The following is a 20,249-nucleotide window of genomic DNA, read 5'->3' as shown; positions in this document are numbered from 1 at the left end:
AATAATAATAATAATAATAATAATAATAATATAAAAATAAAACAAAATAGAACTGCTAGTCCTTCTTTGATACCTGTGCCTCATATAAAAAAAACGCACCCCAATTCCGTCGTTTTTTGTTATTAAAAAAAACAACCGAAAACAGATTTGCCCGCCCGCCTGCCCTGTCGAAAACCCGCAGATCAATTCCTGCGCGCTCCGTCGTCCCCGCCCGACGCGCTTTCGGAGAGGCCGTTTCCCTTCGATCGCTCCTCGATTGGCCCCGCGCGGCACCCGTCGCGGGGCGGGGCGAGGCGACGGGGGCAAGATGGCGGCTTCCGCTCGCGTCTCCCGGCTCCCTTGCAGGGCCCTCCTGACTCCTCCGAGGGCAGGTAAGAGGCGGGGGGGGGGGAGGCGAATGGGGGTCCCTCCCTCCTCTCCCTCTTCGTAGCCGGGGGGGAGGGAGGGGGGAGAGCACGGGGTCTTCTCTCCGCCGAGGGGCCGCCCTTCGGGAAGGTCACGGCGGCGCTTCCTCCGCTCCAGGGACCGGTGAGCCTGCGAGGTCCCCCCTGGGCGACGCGCCTCCTCTTTGGGAAGCTTTCCGCCTGCCCTTCGGAACTCCCTGCCACTGGAGTCTGCTAGGCGAGAGGCAGCGGGACACTTCTAAGGAAAGGCTCTGTGGCAAAATCCCGAAAGCCGCTCCTCGCTTCTTTTTATTTACACTGGTACCTCGCGTTACATACGCTTCGGGTTACAGACTCCGCTAACCCAGAAATAGTACCTCGGGTTAAGAACTTTGCTTCAGGATGAGAACAGAAATCGGGCTCTGGCGGCAGCAGGAGGCCCCATTAGCTAAAGTGGTGCTTCAGGTTAAGAACAGTTTCGGGTTAAGAACAGACCTCTGGAACGAATTAAGCACTTAACCTGAGGTACCACTGTAAATATACACATACCTTCCCTCCCCCCCCCAACTTTCCCTTGTTTATCGGCTTTATTCATCCGAATAAAACCTCCCATACTCCCTCAATGGTGTCTGGTAGGGCAGGTGGACAGTCTCAGAGGCAGGGCCGGGTTTTGGTTTGATGAGGCCCTAAGCTACTGAAGGTAAGGTAAAGGTAAAGGGACCCCTGAACGTTAGGTCCAGTCGTGACTGACTCTGGGGTTGCGGCGCTCATCTCACTTTATTGGCTGAGGAAGCCGGCGTACAGCTTCCAGGTCATGTGGCCAGCATGACGAAGTCGCTTCTGGCGAACCAGAGCAGCGCATGGAAACGCTGTTTACCTTCCCGCCGGAGCGGTACCTATTTATCTACTTGCACTTCATGCTTTTGAACTGCTAGGTTGGCAGGAGCAGAGACCGAGCAATGGGAGCTCACTCCCTTGCGGGGATTCGAACCGCCGACCTTCTGATCGGCAAGCCCTAGGCTCTGTGGTTTAACCCACAGTGCCACCCGCATGTTTTTGAGGAGGGGACGAGCAGGTGTGGAGGACTCCCTGGTCCTGAATGGGGTAACTGTGCCCCTGAAGGACTAGGTGTGCAGCCTGGGAGTCATTTTGGACTCACAGCTGCCCATGGAGGCGCAGGTGAATTCTGTGTCCAGGGCAGCTGTTTATCAGCTTCATCTGGTATGCAGGCTGAGACCCTACCTGCCCGCAGACTGTCTCGCCAGAGTGGTGCATGCTCTAGTTATCTCTCGCTTGGACTACTGCAATGCGCTCTATGTGGGGCTACCTTTGAAGGTGACCCAGAAACTACAACTAATCCAGAATGCAGCAGCTAAACTGGTGACTGGGAGCGGCCGCCGAGACCATATAACACCAGTCTTGAAAGACCTACATTGGCTTCCAGTACGTTTCCGAGCACAATTCAAAGTGTTGGTACTGACCTTTAAAGTCCTAAACGGCCTCGGTCCAGTATACCTGAAGGAGAGTCTCCACCTCCATCGTTCTGCCCGGACACTGAGGTCCAGCGCCAAGGGCCTTCTGGCAGTTCCCTTGCTGGAAGAAGCCAAGTTGCAGAGAACCAGGCGGAGGGCCTTCTCAGTAGTGGCACCTGCCCTGTGGAACGCCCTCCCATCAGATGTCAAAGAAAAAATAACTACCAAACTTTTAGAAGACATCTGAAGGCAGCCCTGTTTAGGGAAGCTTTTAACGTTTAATAGGTTATTGTATTTTAGTGTTTTGTTGGAAGCTGCCCAGAGTGGCTGGGGAAACCCAGCCAGATGGGCGGGGTATAAATAAATTATTATTATTATTATTATTATTATTATTATTATTATTATTCACATATTGCTTCTATTTTCTTGTATTTTAGGCTATGGTGCTTCTCCAGCTGCATTTCCTGTTGTCCAGCAAGACCGTCAAGTTCAACACTTGGTGATTCCTCATGGAAGGAGTGGGCGCTCCTCTGTCAGTGGCATTGCGGCTACTGTCTTTGGGGCTACAGGCTTCCTGGGACGATACGTCGTCAATCGCCTGGGTAATTTTCTCCAAAACTAAATTTGAGATGTCTGGATATTTAACAGGAAAATGAATCTGATATAGTGTCTCTTGCAAGATGTAAACCAATGTGTAAGTTCACAAAGCTTAGGGGTTTGGGCTGGGTGACCCTTTGGGTCCCTTCCAACTCTGCAGGTCTACAATTCCTCCTACTGTTGCTTCACCCTGGGACGTGGGACTCAACATCTTGTACTGCTTACACATATTTGAAATGTGAAGGTCTTGACCCATTGTAGCTCATTGCATGCCTTGCTGTTCACTAAATGTCCCAATAGTTACTGTGTGCCTAAATACCGAACTTGTTTTTTCTTTCTGTTACCTATTTCAAGTACGATGAAAAATGAATGACGTTCGGTCAAGATGCTGGTGGCAGATAGGGATGGGAAACAGGCTAAATCCTCAAGGAGCCGTGATGGTTCAAGATGGTAGTTTTCAACCCTTTTATCACCTGTACTAAGTGAGGATTTTCTTCTCTGAGTCCCCCCCCCCCCCTTACAAAGGTTGAATGCCACTTTCAATCGCTGCCAAGCTGTGGCAAGATTCCAGGGGGGTCACTCACCCAGGATCTGTGGGGGTTTTTTGACAATCAAGATATGGTGGAGGCTGTCCTAAGAAATACAATTTATTCACATATTTACACATTCAGTCTAGAGGGAGTACAGATCTTCCAGCACGGTATTGTTCTCCACAGCAGTGCAGCTCTGGAGTCCAAGGCATCTTTTCCAGCCTGCCCAAGATGGGTCTCTCTCTCTGTTCCCCCATCTTCTTCCCTGCACACCTTGCTAAATACACTTGTTACCTTTCTCTCACACACCCATCACCTTGGCAACCTCTGTCCCTGCAGGCCCAAGAGTCCTCTAAAATGGGCCATCAAACCTTTTGTCATGTTAATGCTTCTGCATTAATAATAATCAAATAATCAAAATCCTACCATTTATTAATTTACACCCACCCCAAAACCAATAACACCATGTTGGTTTTGCAACTGCCATCTTTTAAGTGTGTTCAAGAACTTGAGTTACTCCCAGCAGGGGAGTAACAGACTTTTAAAAAACATTTTAAGTAGGTCAATCAATCAAGTAGACCCAGCTGCTCCTTTCCCCTGTTCCCTTTTGAAATTTCCCCCAGTTTCCAGAGTAGTTTGCTGTGTTGTGGGAAGCTGTGAAATCAAAATTAAAATGTCTGTAGGGCATGGGTAGGCAAACTAATGCCCGGGGGCCGGATCTGGCCCAATTGTATTCCAAATCCGGCCCACGGACGGTCCGGGAATCAGCATGTTTTTACATGAGTAGAATGTGTCCTTTTATTTAAAATGCATCTCTGGGTTATTTGTGAAGCATAGGAATTCGTTCATATTTTTTTCCCAAAATATAGTCTGGCCCCCCACAAGGTCTGAGGGACATTGAACCGGCCCCCTGCTGAAAAAGTTTGCTGACCCCTTCTGTAGGGTATATGTAGTGTTAGGATTGTGGCTTCCATGAAGCCCCTTTGAAAACACCTTTAAAGAATTAAAGTTATTGTATTGATTACAGCAGGTAGAGTTATATAGCCAAGCATTGATGTTTTCCGAGTGCTTAAAATAGAACATCCTCAATTAATATCATGCCCTCGTTCTCCTTTTAAAACCCCTTTCTAATTTTAGGGCGTATCGGCTCCCAAGTCATCGTCCCATATCGCTGTGAGCCTTATGACGTCATGTACCTTCGACCCATGGGTGACCTGGGACAGATCCTGTTCATGGTATGCTCTTTGTAATAATCCAGTCTGGTTCATGATTGGCTAGCATCACTTGCTAAATAGTTGAAAGTTTGGTACAGCCCATAAATAACATCTAACTGAAAGGCTTTTTGTACTTTTATTTCATTTCTCTCTTGATTTGTGCTGTGGCTATCAGGAATGGGATCCGCGTGACAAAGATTCTACCCGAAGGGCTCTTGAGCACAGCAATGTAGTCATCAATCTTGTTGGCAAAGAGTGGGAAACAAGGTAACTTTCTTCTTTGGCTCTCTTGGATAGATTGAGGTCACATAGACTGAAGATAGTTACAGTCATACCTCATGTAACAACAACAACAACAACAACAACAACAATAATAAAATTATTATTTACAGTGGTGCCCCGCAAGACGAATGCCTCGCAAGACGGAAAACCCACTAGACGAAAGGGTTTTCCGTTTTGGAGGTGCTTCGCAAAATGAATTTCCTATGGGCTTGCTTCGCAAGACGAAAATGTCTTGCGAGTTCCTGCAGGGTTTTTTCCCTTTCCCCCCCTTTTTCCCAAGCCGCTAAGCCGCTTATCAGCTGATCCTAAGCCGCTAAGCCGCTTATCAGCTGATCCGCTAAGCTGCTAAACCACTTATCAGCTGATCCGCTAAGCCCACTAAGCCGCTAATAGCGCTAATCCGCTAAGCGGCTTGCTTCGCAAGACGAAAAAACCGCAAGACGAAGAGACTCGCGGAATGGATTCTTTTCGTCTTGCGAGGCACCACTGTATACCCCGCCCATCTGGCTGAGTTTCCCCAGCCACTCTGGGCGGCTCCCAATCAAGTGTTAAAAACAGTACAGTGTTAAATATTAAAAACTTCCCTAAACAGGGCTGCCTTCAGATGCCTTTTAAAGAGAAGATAGCTGCTTATTTCCTTCACATCTGAAGGGAGGGCATTCCACAGGGCAGGCGCCACTACCGAGAAGGCCCTCTGTCTGGTTCCCTGTAACCTCACAGCGAGGGAACCGCCACGTTATGTTCTTTCAGGTTACGTCCCGCGATCACCTGGAAGTACCGGAAAGGGTTACTTCCGGGTTTCGCCACTTGCGCATGCGCAGAAGCCCAAAATGACGTCACGCGCATGTGCAGACGTGCAGCTGTGGGTTGCGCCCTTTTCATGTTGCGAACGGGCCTCCGGAATGGATCCCCTTCGCAACCAGAGGTACCACTGTATCATAACTAGAAAGAGAAAACTAAAACTGTATGAGGTTTTAGGGTCCTGTCTGATTTTTTTTCCAAAGAAAAGACCTGTTTCTTATGCCTTACATGTTCTTTGTGGATGCAAGCTAGCGAGACGAAGACCCAGGGGGAAAGCATGAGGAAAGTTTATTCCCCTGGCAGAGATGTTTTTGAATGGAAAACTGTAACACACTTATGAAGTCTAAAATGAGTGATGTACTTCTAGAGGCAAAACTTAAAAGACTTTAGCTGCCCCTTTCCTCTCTCAGACACAGAAATTGACAGCATTAGGCAATTACAATTATTGTTGTTAGCCGCCCTGAGCCCAGCTTTGGCTGGGGAGGGCGGGATATAAATAAAATTTATTATTATTATTACAACCCCATATACCGTAAGCATGTACAGTTCTCATACCTTCTTGTCTGCTCAGATTCCTTCATCTTTTGCGCATGAAAGAAACTGCTGTACATTGGCACCTCGGGTTAAGTACTTAATTCGTTCCAGAGGTCCGTTCTTAACCTGAAACTGTTCTTAACCTGAAGCACCACTTTAGCTAATGGGGCCTCCTGCTGCCGCCAAGCCGCCAGAGCCGATTTCTGTTCTTAGCCTGAAGCAAAGTTCTTAACCTGAAGCACTATTTCTGGGTTAGCGGAGTGTGTAACTTCAAGCGTATGTAACCTGAAGCGTATGTAACCCGAGGTACCACTGTATCTGTAGAAATCTGTAAACCAGATCTAGGAATCAGCCAAAAGTCCAAAAGGACAGAGGGGATGGGACCAGAAGTAGAGGCAGAGGGCCTTCTTGGTGGTGGCACCCGCCTTGTGGAACGCCCTCCCATCAGATGTCAAGGAAATAAACAACTATGACTTTTAGAAGATATCTGAAGGGTGTTTTTAGGGAAGTTTTTAATGTTTGAAGTTTTATTCTGTTTAATATTCTGTTGGAAGCCACCCAGAGTGGCTGGGGAAACCCAGCTGGACGGGTGGAGTATAAATAATAAATTATTATAATATTATTATTACAAATAAACCTGTGTATCCCGTGGCCTACCAGACCTGTGCCAGCATGGTGGAAAGTGAAGGAGGGGTGGTTGGTTTTCTATTTGCTGTTGCTTTTTAGGACTCAATTCTTTAGTACTCTCTCAACTTCAGAGCTGGCGTATGTTTCTGCCATGTCAAGGGACTGGGTTCTTTCAGGTGTTCAAAGCATCTCATGCCCATTACCTCTGTGCTGTTTGCAACAGCCCTGGAAGGCCTTTTCAGTATATCTTGTCTTCATTTTTCAACGGCTCACAATTTTTGGCTGCCCTTGGTAAGAAAGGGTAACAGCTGATTTTCTGGTTTGGCCCTGTGCTGCTGAGTTGCAGCCAGATAATAATAGTAGTAGTAGTAGTAACAACAACAACAACAACAACAACAACAATAATAATAATAATTTTATTTATATCTCGCCCTCCCGAGCCGAAGCCAGGCTCAGGGGGGCTAACAACAATAAAATAGTACAACATTCTAAAATCATTTCATTATAAAATTAATTCAAATCAAATTGATGGCAACCATTAGGCTAAAGTTCTGTGAAGATTGCCAAAGGAGGGAGTCAGGCTGTGCCCTGGCCAAAGGCCTGGTGGAACAGCTCTGTCTTGCAGGCCCTGCGGAAAGATGTCAAGTCCTGCAGGGCCCTGGTCTCTTGTGACAGAGCGTTCCACCAGATCGGGGCCACAGCCGAAAAAGCCCTGGCTCTAGTTGAGGCCAGCCTAACCTCTCTGTGGCCTGGGACCTTCAGGATGTTTTTGTTTGAAGACCGTAAGTTCCTCTGTGGGACATACCAGGAGAGGCGGTCCCGTAGGTACGAGGGTCCTAGGCCGTATAGGGCTTTAAAGGTTAAAACCAGCACCTTAAACCTGACCCTGTACCCCACTGGGAGCCAGTGCAGCTGGTATAGCACCGGGTGAATGTGATCTCGCAGTGAGGATAATCCCCAGGTAATCCCCCAATTGTGCAGATAAAGACCAGCTACTGACTTTGAGAAGAAAGCTGAGGTTTGTCGTGGTCACAAGAGGGCAGTGGCACACTTGCCATAATGAGCAAAGCAAATAAAAACAGAGCTGCACAAATCACAGATGCTTGTTGCCGAAAAAGACTGAGTTACCTTAGGCTACCTGGTAACTTGTGGGGTTTTGCACTCCTTTAGGATTGCACTCTTAGACACCGCTCTTCACCACAAATAAATAAATAAATAAATAAATAAATAATTTCTATGTACCGCATTTTTTGCTCCATAAGACGCACCAGACCATAAGACGCACCTACTTTTGGAGGAGAAAAACAAGAAAAAAACAGTAGTAGATAGGTAGCCGTGTTGGTCTGCCATAGTCAAAATAAAAAAATTCCTTCCAGTAGCACCTTAAAGACCAACTAAGTTAGTTCTTGGTATGAGCTTTCGTGTGCATGCACCTTAAAGACCAACTAAGTTAGTTCTTGGTATGAGCTTTCGTGTGCATGCACCTTAAAGACCAACTAAGTTAGTTCTTGGTATGAGCTTTCGTGTGCATGCACACGAAAAGTATCTGAAGAAGTGTGCATGCACACGAAAGCTCATACCAAGAACTAACTTAGTTGGTCTTTAAGGTGCTACTGGAAGGAAGAAAAAAACAGTGATCCCTCTTGCTGTTCTGGCTTCTGGGATAGCTGCGCAGCCTGTATTTGTTCCATAAGACGCACGCACATTTCCCCTTACTTTTTGGGAGGGAAAATGTGAGTCTTATAGAGCAAAAAATACGGTATACCCCGCCCTTCCCGGTTCAAAAACCGGGCTCAGGGCGGCTAACAACAAATTTAAAACACTTAATTGTAAAAGCAGCATAAAATACAGTCTAAAAACATGAATAACAATAAAATTCAAAGTTCAGAAATCAGGGGAAATCCATCTAATAAGCATTAGATAATCCCCAGGGCTAGCTGGCTGAATTAGTCCTACTTGGGCCAGCGAGGAGGCCAGGGGAGAATTAGCTGTGGGGTCTCAGAACAGGTAATCTTCATAAAAGGGGAAGGGGAGGGAAGAGAAGGGAAATAAAAGATCAGGCTGAATTCAAATTAAAGGCCAGGTGGAATAGTTTTGTCTTGCAGTCCTGACAGAAGGAGGTTAAATCCTGAAGAGCCCTGGTCTCAAGGGACAGAGCATTCCACCACGTCGGAGCCATCACTGAAAAGGCCCTGGCCCTGGTGGAGGATAGTCTGACTTCCTTAGTGCCTGGGACCTCTAAACTATGGTTATTCGTGGACCTTAAGGCCCTCTGCAGGGCATACCAGGAGAGGCGGTCCTGTAGATAAGAGGGATATCAAAACTGTGATATGATGACTTGCTAAATTTTGGAAGGAGCTTGGTTCTTATTCTGTTCTTTATGCTTTATTCCAGAAACTTTAAGTATGAAGACGTCTTTGTTAATATTCCCAGGGAAATTGCTCAGCTCTCAAAGGAAGCTGGGATAGAAACTCTGGTTCACATTTCTCATCTGAATGCAGACATGAAAAGTCCTTCAAAATACCTTAGAAATAAAGTAAGTTTTCCATTAGTTTGTGTTTGTTTTTAGATGTTGGCCTTTTGCAATTCCATATTCAGGGTATTCTGTGCAAAAAAACCCATAATGGTCCCAACAGGAAGCCAAAATTTGATTGGAATTAAGTATATTTAAATCCTGCTGGTCCCTCAATAGTTGCTGTTTCAGATTTGACAAGGAAGAGAGTGACAAAAAGACTTGAGGGGAGACTTCTTAACCTCTGGGGTAAGAAACTCTTCAAGAATTATTGCTGAGTTTTTCTGGTTGCTAAGATATGACGTTATATTCCACATTAGTAATAATTACGTAGATTCAGGGTACTCATAGACTGGAACATAATAATAATAATAAATAATAATAATAATAATAATAATAATATTTTATTAAGAGAATTTCATTTATAAAAAGAGAGAGCGAGGAAGAAAGAATGAAAGAAAAGAAAGCGTGTGAGAATGAAAAAAGAAAAGAAAAAATACTGTTACATTGCCATATGTTAATATATAGATTTGTATATTCTTGTAAACCTAGGCTGGATTTTTTTTAAAAATTAAATTATGCCAAAGAGCCCAAGTGTATGCAATGTGAAACCCAAGGGTATCTCTAAATTTTATTATAGTTTCATAGCACTGTGCATCTTGAACTTGCATGGGAAATTAATCACTTTCTAATGACCTGATGGCAGGCCGTTGGAGAGAAGGCTGTGAGGGAAGAATTTCCAGATGCCATCATTATGAAGCCTTCTGAAATGTACGGGAGAGAGGATAGGTTTTTCAACCATTATGCAAGTAAGTACACTCCTTGCAGCATAAAATTTGTTTCCTTGAGAGAAAGTAATATCAGAGAGCAAGGGATGCAAGTACAGCATTTGTATTTACCGTATTTTTCGCTCCATAGGGCGCACCTAGTTTTTAGGGGGGGAAATAAAGGAAATTTTGGATACCGCTGGCTGTCTTGGCTTCCTCTTTAGCCACGCACAACCTCTCCAGCCGGGAGAGGCTGTGCGCAGCTTTAGCAGAAGCCAAGACAGCGAGCGGGGTGGATCCCGCTCGCTGTCTTGGCTTCGTTTTTAGCCGCGGGGCTGGGGGAAGCCTGAGCTTCCCCCGACCCCAGCCCCCAGAACAGGTCCAGGAGCGGCGGCAAGGTTGCGCACAGCCTTGCTGCCGCTCCCAGAGCTTGTGGGCTGGGGGAGCGCTCTGAAGGTTTGCGGATGGCTGCCCGAAGCCCGGGGAGCGCAGCGGGAGTTGGCACTGCGCTCCCCGGGCTTCAGGCTTCAGGCTGCTATCCGCAAGCCTTGGGAGCCCGGCGGGAACTCCCGCCGGGCTCCCAAGGCTTGCGGATAGCTGTCCGAAGCCTGGGGCGCGCAGCCATCCGCACCTTCTCCTGTCACCTTCAGGTGCATTTGAGATCTTTACTTTCCAGTACTGTTGTTATTGCTCTTTGACCTCTTAATAGCCTCACTTCTATCCTCCAATAATTTATCTCTCTTAATTCAGACATGCGCTGGTTTTGGGGCGTGCCTATGATTGCTATGGGCAAGAAAACTGTGAAGCAGCCTATCTATGTAGGTATTGTTGGAAAATATAGTTTATGATGCATATTTCATACCTCTTTTCCTTTTGTATATATTTCATTACATTTTTGACCTTGCTTAAAAAAAGGTAACTTTAAAATATATGCTAATTTTTCTTAAATATCATCCCATAGGTTGTTGATGTAGCAAAGGCTATAATTAGTGCTATTAAGGACCCTGATTCAAAAGGAAAAACTTATGCATTGACTGGGTAGGTTGTTGGTTACTATTATTATTTTTACTCAGACCACCTTAAATCATTACAGGCATTTCCTGGCCCCCTGTTGTTTTTATTAAAAACTCTGCAGTGGATTTAGATCAGGCTTCCTCAAACTCTGCCCTCCAGATGTTTTGAGACTACAATTCCCATCATCCCTGACCACTGGTCCTGCTAGCTAGGGATCATGGGAGTTGTAGGCCAAAAACATCTGGAGGGTCGAGTTTGAGGAAGCCTGATTTAGATGGTATGTGTTCACTACAGATACCATCTTTTATTGGACATTCAGGCAGCAGCTCCTTTCCATAAATTGCAGTTTCAAAAGGCAGTTGTGTAAGCATTTGGGGAGAATGCTCTTTTCCCTGTTCACATACCTGAACCCCTAATTTTATTATACCCTTAAAGTCTGCAAAATTTTACAAGAATATTGTGTTAGTTGTGAGAAGTTTGAGAACCAAGGTATGTGTAAAATAAACCATATTTCTTAAATATGCATCTTCGCTGCGTCTTGATTCCTTGGGAAACATGACCACCTGGAACCCACCTTGCTACCACTTGGCAGAGATTGGCATGCAACCTTTGTGACAGTACTTTTGGCTATATTTTTACATAATTAAGGTTTGGTTGTAGGTTTGGGGGGAGGGATTGGAGAAAGCTGCTCATTACCAGTGACCACCGTGGCTAAAACAAAGGCTGCCACACGTCCTTCCTGGTGGTACCAGCACCCCATTTTAGACCAAGGCCTCTTTCTCAAATTGACAACTTAATGTCTGTTCCTTTGCAGCCCTAACAGATACGTCCTTCACGACCTCGTAGAGTATGCTTATTCAGTACTCCACAGAAATTTCTTTCCGTATCCTATGCCCCGTCCTCTGTATCAGTAAGTCTTAATATGTTTTTTTGTTGACAAACCAACTATACCTGTGTTGGTTGTTTGGTTTTTCCCCTTGTGTGCGCACACAGATCTGTTCATCTCTGCCATTGAAAGCAAGTTCGCAGGCTGCATTCTTCATCAGGGGACTAGGCCTGGATTGTGGAGGGAACGCAAGAGATGGTACCTCTGTTTCTCTCCACAAGCCCAAAGTAGTTTGGGGATGGGGAATGTTTTTGGGAGGTAGATGACTGGCAGAGAAGAAAAACTTAAGACATCCCTCTTCTCTATTTACTATCTCTGTCAGTTTGATTGCAATTGCTGTATGCTTGCTTTTGGGAGTGAGGAGAACTGGACGTCATTAGGTGTCATGTGTAGCTTGAGCTGTAATCAGTCTGGGCTTAGGTTCTGCAGCCTGAATGTTGAGTTAGGGAGGTGGCATTAGAAATATGTGCCAGGAGAATCTGCCTACCTTCCGTCACTCAAGGTGAAGAGAGCCCTAAGCAAGAGCATGTACAGCGAGGGGGGAAAGTATTTGATCCCCTGCTAAATTTGCCCGTTTGCCGTCTGACGAAGTAATGACCAGTACATAATTTTAATGGTAGGTTTATTGTAGCTCTGAGAGACAGAATAACAACAGGAAAATAACCCCCATAAACCCAGAAGACAAAAGTCAAAGATTATAATTATAATGAGTGAAATAAGTATTTGATGCCATTGCAAAAGATGACTTAGTACTTGGGGGCAAAACCCTTGTTGGCAATTAAAGAGGTCAGATGTTTCTTGTAGGTGGCCACCAGGTTTGCACACATCTCAGGAGGTATTTCGTCCCACTCCTCTTTGCAGATCCTCTCCAAGTCAGTAAGATTTCGAGGCTGATGTGTAGCTACTCGAACCTTCAGCTCCCTCCACAGATCAAATACTTCCCCCCCCTTACTGTAGCTCTATTTTGGGACCTTTGAACTGGCAACAAAAATGCTCTCAGGAAAGCTTTTAACTGGATAATAATAATAGTAGTAGTAGTAGTAGTAGTAATAATAATAATAATAATAATAATAATAATAATAATAATAATAATAATAATAAATTATTTATACCCTGCCCATCTGGCTGGGTTTCCCCAGCCACTCTGGGAGGCTCCCAACAGAATATGAAAAATACAATGAAACAACAAACATTAAAAACTTCCCTAAACAGGGCTGCTTTCAGATGTCTTCTAAAAGTCAGATAGTTGTTTATTTCCTTGACATCTGATGGGAGGGCGTTCCACAGGGCGGGCGCCACTACCGAGAAGGCCCTCTGCCTGGTTCCCTGTAACCTCACTTCTCGCACTGAGGGAACCGTAATGCGTTTTGAGAAGAAACAATCCCCCTCCCCATCATTTTAAAAAGGGGCTTTCTCCAGAGGCCCCTAGAGGGCATTTGGCGTCCTAGGGGGGGTGCTTCCCTCCTTCATTCCTTGGCCTGATCTTTCTGGGTATGAGGCCCTCACCTAAGTTATGCAGTAGCCACAAGATACTTGATGACTTAGCAGGTCTAGGAAGTCCTTTCCATCAATGGAAATTGGAGCCTTGTGGCAGGTCTCATCCAGTAAAGAGCAGACATGGATTCAAGGACTACTCTAATAATAAGCTCAGGAAGGGCAGCAGACCCAAATCATATCCTTCATAATCCTTCATCCCCCCATCTGCCATCCCACCTGGTGAAGTCGTCTGGAATTGGCCCGGTCTATATGTACTCCAAAGGTTGGTACCATCTCAAACATGATGGATGCCCTCCATGAGACTTGCAGAACAGAAATTACTGTTACAACATTTTCAGGTTTCATTTCATTTTCAGGGACACAGGTGGACTTGCCGATCAGAAGGTCGGCGGTTCGAATCCCCACAATGGGGTGAGCTCCCGTTGCTCTGTCCCGGCTCCTGCCAACCTAGCAGTTCAAAAGCACGTCAGAATGCAAGTAGATAAATAGGTACCACTCCAGTGGGAAGGTAAATGGCGTTTCTGTGTGCTGCTCTGGTTTGCCAGAAGCGGATTAGTCATGCTGGCCACATGACCTGGAAGCTGTAACTGGCTCCCTCGGCCAGTAAAGCGAGATGAGCGCCGCAATCCCAGAGTCGGTCACGACTGGACCTAATAGTCAGGGGTCCCTTTACCTTTAAGGGAATTGTCAAATTCTGCTCATAAGTCGCTCCAGTCCCGCCCTCTCCCAGCCTCACTTGATGTGCCAGCTCAGTTCTCTCAGCACTTTCCCAACTTCAGCACGTGTGTCTTGTGGCTTCAGTTAACTTTTCCTTTCAACAGTTACTTTGGTTGATAGAATTAATAAATACAAAGTAGTCTGTTTTGTCTGGTGGAGCAATTCGAAGCGAGTGAAACTTCACTAGCTGATTTGAGAGAAGAACAGTTAGATCCTTGCCTATGTTCAGCCATGGTATTAATTATTGTGGCACTTTGAATTACAGCTTATTTGCAAGATTTTTTGAGATAAGTCCTTTTGAGCCATGGATAACAAGGGACAAAGTGGATCGGGTAAGATTGCCTTCATTTTCATCTCGTTTATTGCTTATCACCTGCGAATCCTAAGGTGGCTAAGAATGGAACAAAATGCAAATTAATACAAAATATCAGAATGATAATCAATATAAGAACTATCTCTCTCTCTCTATATATATATGAATACAGAACAAGTTTATCTCTGTGTGTTCTTTCTCAGTGTTATTTTTAGGGTTGAATGCATTCTTAACATTACATACGTATGGAGTTTTTATTTTATTAATGGGATGGAATCAATGTTTAGCTTTTGAGTTGCAACGTATCAGTTTTCAGTGGTCAGCAAACTTTTTCAGCAGGGGGCCGGTCCATTGTTCCTCAGACCTTGTGGGGGGGGGCAGACTTTTTTTGGGGGGGGCAATATGAACGAATTCCTATGCCCCACAAATAACCCAGAGATGCATTTTAAATAAAAGGACACATTCTACTCATGTCAAAACACCAGGCAGGCCCCACAAATAACCCAGAGATGCATTTTAAATAAAAGGACACATCCTACTCATGTAAAAACATGCTTAGAATGCGATTGGGCTGGATCCGGCCCCTAGTTTGCCTACCCATGAATTAAATCTGCCTTACTTGAAGCAAACTTCTTATTTGTAGAGACCAGGGAAGCAGAGGTACTCTTCTTCCAGACTAGCCCCCCTAAACGTGATGCCCTCCAGATGTTTCTGTTTACAACTCCAGCCATAATGAAAAACAGTCAGGAATGCTTGGTCTCCAAAACATCTGGAGATCTTTAGGTTGGGAAAGACGGCTTCAGACTGTTGAGTCCATTCAAGACTGCCAAAAGGTAGATGCAGGGGGTATAGATGTACCAGATCCAAAGCTAGCAGGGGGCCTTGACTCTGAGCTTTCATTTTTAAAAAGTATTTAACGTCCTAGAGAAAATGTTATAAAGCAAATGTGTAAAGACTGTTCTAAGCAATTACCGTGGGATGAATCTGCCTGGCTGCTCCCACCTTTTGGTGTTCTAGCCAATGAGCAATGTCAGAGCTGTGATTGACAAGAGAATTGTTTGGGCGCCAGACAAGAGGAATCCCTGGGGTCCTAAAGAGCCCTTTAGTGCAGTTTTCTTTCCTGCTTCTTTCTTGTTTTCTAGTCTTTGGAACCTATGTAGTTCTAAAGGCTTCATCTCCCGTTACCCTTCCTTTTTTCTTAATAAGCAGAATGCATCTTTCTGTTGGTGGGTCCATCGGAGATCAGGTATTCCCTAATAATAATAATAATAATAATAATAATATTTATTATTTATACCCCGCCCATCTGGCTGGTTTCCCCAGCCACTCTGGGCGGCTTCCAAAAGAATATTAAAATACTGTGATACATCAAACATTAAAAGCTTCCCTAAACAGGGCTGCCTTCAGATGTCTTCTAAAAGTCTGGTAGTTGTTGTTCTCTTTGACATCTGGTGGGAGGGCGTTCCACAGGGAAGGCGCCACTACCGAGAAGGCCCTCTGCCTGGTTCCCTGTAACTTGGCTTCTCGCAGTGAGGGAACCGCCAGAAGGCCCTCGGCGCTGGACCTCAGTGTCCGGGCAGAACGATGGGGGTGGAGACGCTCCTTCAGGTATACTGGACCGAGGCCGTTTAGGGCTTTAAAGGTCAGCACCAACACTTTGAATTGTGCTCGGAAACGTATTCCCTAGAAGTTATTGTTTGCAATCCCACAATAAGAGTGGGTGGGTGTTGCATATGACAAATGCAAAATGTGGAAAACTTTGCAGAGCCTTAGGTATGTTTTCAGCTTTGTAAGAGCTTAAGTCCAGACACAAAAGTTGTCACAATTGTGACTCTAGTCTAATCACAGATAGGAAAATAGAATCCAAACTGTCCTTTGGTAATACACTCAATAAATATTCTTGCCTCTGACCAGGTATAAGAGATAGATGTTAAAATAGGGGAAATCTAATTGTATATTTTGTAGCTGAAGTTAACTTTTTGATTTCAGACTGTTTCATGTGAAACTCTTAATGAACTCTTTGGAATCCAAAGAACCACCCAAAAAATAAGATATAATATTGCATACTTGATTTGTAAAGTTACAGCTGTGTGAGAGATGGACTTATCAGATGGCTCACCGTTCACTCATTTCTTCTTTGTTTGTTTGTTTGAAGTTCCATACCACAGACATGAAGTTCCCTGATCTTCCTGGCTTGGAGGACTTGGGTATTGTCCCAACTCCCATAGAACAGAAAGCAATTGAAGTCCTGCGCCGCCACCGCACATTCCGCTGGCTGGAAGCTGAGCTTGAGGAAGCAAAAATAGCCAAGCCTGTTACCGACATGTAATCTACTTTGGGAGTTTTTCAGACTGGTTACACTGCACTCATTTCTGAAGAAATCTGTACATACAAAGCTAAAACCCTATATAAATCATGTAACCTTTACGATACTGGTGTCAATTGTTTTATTCAGGAGTACGATATGCCAGGAAAATTCTGTATTGTCCCTTTGTAGATTTTCGTAATGAGGCTACCAGACCCCTGCTCAAGAGTATGTATCTATTGGATCTGTGTCCCTTGCTTTCAGAAATGTTAAAAACATTGAGCTAAGCACTCCAGATCAGTAGAGGATCAATACTTTAGAAATAATGCTGCCTTTGATTTCTCTTCCACATACCTAACCATGAGTGGTGGTGGTTTTTACTCAATTCTATCAATGTGTAGGACAAAGGCATTGTTCCTCCTGAATACAGTGGAATTCTGCAATTCCAGATTTCAGTATCAGAATTAGCAAGGCTGGGTTGCAAGGGCGGTTGCTTGTCTACACTTCTTTTATCCTTACAACTGGTCCCAAACCAGTGCCAGCGATGCTGAACAGTTTCGGCTTTTGATTGTTTATTAAATTTGCCCTTCATCCGTAGATCTCAAGATGGTTCACGACATAAAATACAATATAAAAACGCAAAATGCATAATAAAACAAGAATAAAAAACAAAAACCAGTAACCCCCTCCCCCGTCCCACAAACACATTTAAAAGGAGTATAAGATGTTAATCAGCCAATGGCCTGGTTGAAGAGGAATGCCCTGGGGAGAGTCACTGCAGGGAGTCACTGCAGAATAGGCTTATTCTTGTGTTGCTAACCTCCAGCCCTCTCATGTAGGAGGCACACAAAGAAGGGTCTCAGAGAATGATCTCTCTCTCTTTTTTAAATAATTGTTATTCATTTTTAAACATATTAATTGTCATACATACAACAAAATTTCACATCTTATACAATCTTTTGGACTTCCATCAACACCTCTGATGACCCCCCATTTATATCATTTCTTCTGCATTTCTTAAATTCATATTGCCTTTAATTCTCTTAACTAATGTCTCCCTTTTTATCCAATTATGCAATAGTTCAAATTATTCACAAAACTTGCAAACCTACAAATGTAATCTGGTCATCACAATTACTTTTCAAAAAATCCGTAAATTAACATAAATCTTCTGTGAATCTCTGGTCCTGCTGGTTTTGAATTCTTCCTGTTAGTTTGTCTAATTCTGCATCAATTTCATCCTCCAATCTTCTATTGTCGGTAGTTCTTCTTGCTTCCATTTTTGTGCCAGTAATATTCTTGCTGCCGTCATTGCATATAAAAACAGCTTACAGTCCTTTCTGTTTATATCATCTCCTACAATGCCCAGTAAAAATGCTTCTGGTTTCTTAATGAATGTATATTTCAACAGATTTTCCATCTCATTATATATCATTTCCCAGATGTTTTTCACCTTTTTACATTCCCACCACATAGGATAAGTCAGAGGATGATCTCAGGGTCTGGGTAGAATCATAGAATCATAGAGTTGGAAGAGACCACAAGGGCCATCGAGTCCAACCCCCTGCCAAGCAGGAAACACCATCAGAGCACTCCTGACATATGATTGTCAAGCCTCTGCTTAAAGACCTCCAAAGTAGGAGACTCCACCACACTCCTTGGCAGCAAATTCCACTGTCGAACAGCTCTTACTGTCAGGAAGTTCTTCCTAATGTTTAGGTGGAATCTTCTTTCTTGTAGTTTGGATCCATTGCTCCGTGTCCGCTTCTCTGGAGCAGCAGAAAACAACCTTTCTCCCTCCTCTATGTGACATCCTTTTATATATTTGAACATGGCTATCATATCACCCCTTAACCTCCTCTTCTCCAGGCTAAACATGCCCAGCTCCCTTAGCCGTTCCTCATAAGGCATCGTTTCCAGGCCTTTGACCAATTTGGTTGCCCTCCTCTGGACACGTTCCAGTTTGTCAGTGTCCTTCTTGAACTGTGGTGCCCAGAACTGGACACAGTACTCCAGGTGAGGTCTGACCAGAGCAGAATACAGTGGCACTATTACTTCCCTTGATCTAGATGCTATACTCCTATTGATGCAGCCCAGAATTGCATTGGCTTTTTTAGCTGCCGCGTCACACTGTTGGCTCATGTCAAGTTTGTGGTCAACCAAGACTCCTAGATCCTTTTCACATGTACTGCTCTCAAGCCAGGTGTCCCCCATCTTGTATTTGTGCCTCTCATTTCTTTTGCCCAAGTGCAATACTTTACATTTCTCCCTGTTAAAAGTCATCTTGTTTGTTTTTGCCCAGTTCTCTAATCTGTCAAGGCCGTTTTGAAGTGTGATCCTGTCCTCTGGGGTGTTAGCCACCCCTCCCAGTTTGGTGTCATCTGCAAATTTGATCAGGATGCCCTTGAGTCCATCATCCAAGTCGTTGATAAAGATGTTGAATAAGACCGGGCCCAAGACAGAACCCTGTGGCACCCCACTAGTCACTCTTCTCCAGGATGAAGAGGAACCATAGGTTCATGGATGAGGGAGGTCTTGCTCTGGCATTCAGCAACAGCAACCACAGACCTGAAGGTCTGGCTGATGGGACAACTGCAATTCCCCAGGTTGAAGGAGGGGCTGGCATATGGCACAGTCAGTAACTACCTGTGCTGTGTGCCCCTTTACCCAGCCTGTTCCAACTCCCAACTCCATACCTCCTACCTTGAACTACTGTGATTGTGGGTCCTCCTTGCTCTCCCTTGCTCCTCTCTTCCCAGGCACACCCTATGCCCTTTTATTTAAAACAAAGGCAAATGAAAACAAAAATTTAAAAACACTTTTAAACAGCTGGGGCACTAAACCCAATAATAGAGTCCACAACAGCTGCAACCCAGGAGTTTGTTGCACCTTTTTGCAGCTGGAGTGAGTGTATCCTACCCACTTCAAGGGGACATGGAGGTTATCACTGTTTTAGCCTCATGGTTTCTCAAGGTTGGTGTTGTTTAGTCGTTTAGTCATGTCTGACTCTTCGTGACCCCCTGGACCAGAACACGCCAGGCACTCCTGTCTTCCACTGCCTCCCGCAGTTTGGTCAGCATCGCCCTTGAGCCAGTGCACCAACTGGACTCATGCACCTCAACCCCGACTGGGCTAGGTGAGCTGGGTAGCACCGCCAGAGACCTCCTTTCTCACAGGAACAGGTCACAGTGCTGTGGACTCACAGCTTAGAGCTGAGAGCACCGGATTCACTGTCCCAATAATACAGTCGTTGCGCAGCAGAGTTTTGCAGAGTCTTGCAGAGTATAAACCATTCGGAGAGCAGCTCTGTAGAATATCTTCCTTTTATTCTGTAACTGCAACTATGATACAAAACTATATACAGTGGTGCCCCGCAAGACGAATGCCTCGCAAGAAAAAAACTCGCTAGACGAAAGGTTTTTCCGTTCGCGATTTGCCTCGCAAGACGAATTTCCCCTATGGGCTTGTTTCGCAAGACGAAAACGTCTCGCGACTTTTTTTCTTTGACTAAAAACAAAGACATGTTTTGTTTATAAAGTTAATTTATTTTCCCTTAAATTTTCGAACTGCTCTTTACAGTATGTGTGACTTTAAAGAGCAGTTAATAAACTGTTGTTGTACCAAATTTGGCTTTGTTTGGACTTTTTTTGACCATAGGAACGCATTAATTGATTTTCAATGCATTCCTATGGGATTTCGTGCTTCGCAAGACGAAAAATTCGTTAGACGACAAAAATTGCGGAACGAATTAATTTCGTCTTGCGGGGCACCACTGTACAGAGCTGAATATTCTAAGCA

General features: G+C 44.7%; 1 protein-coding gene across 1 annotated transcript; it reads left to right on the top strand.

Moving 5' to 3' along the window:
• Positions 1-237: 237 nt before the first annotated feature.
• NDUFA9 (NADH:ubiquinone oxidoreductase subunit A9) lies at positions 238-16,573 on the top strand. Its single transcript, XM_083503520.1, has 11 exons — positions 238-371; positions 2,293-2,457; positions 4,120-4,217; positions 4,372-4,463; positions 8,835-8,976; positions 9,659-9,761; positions 10,470-10,537; positions 10,681-10,757; positions 11,548-11,643; positions 14,099-14,165; positions 16,302-16,573. The coding sequence occupies exons 1-11, from the start codon at positions 308-310 to the stop codon at positions 16,473-16,475; spliced, it is 1,146 nt and encodes a 381-aa protein (XP_083359646.1). The 5' UTR covers positions 238-307; the 3' UTR covers positions 16,476-16,573.
• Positions 16,574-20,249: the final 3,676 nt, after the last annotated feature.

The sequence above is a fragment of the Podarcis liolepis genome, assembly GCF_965112155.1.
Source record: "Podarcis liolepis genome assembly, chromosome: 5".
Lineage (NCBI taxonomy): Eukaryota > Metazoa > Chordata > Lepidosauria > Squamata > Lacertidae > Podarcis > Podarcis liolepis.
This window is presented reverse-complemented; position numbering and strand designations above follow the sequence as displayed.

Bases quoted from the DNA above. Each gene is read 5' to 3' on its own strand.
- NDUFA9 (XM_083503520.1), top strand. From the start codon at position 308: ATGGCGGCTTCCGCTCGCGTCTCCCGGCTCCCTTGCAGGGCCCTCCTG. The intron at 4,464-8,834 runs GTAACTTTCTTC...GCTTTATTCCAG, and splicing joins GGCAAAGAGTGGGAAACAAG to AAACTTTAAGTATGAAGACG. The intron at 10,758-11,547 runs GTAGGTTGTTGG...GTTCCTTTGCAG, and splicing joins AAAACTTATGCATTGACTGG to CCCTAACAGATACGTCCTTC.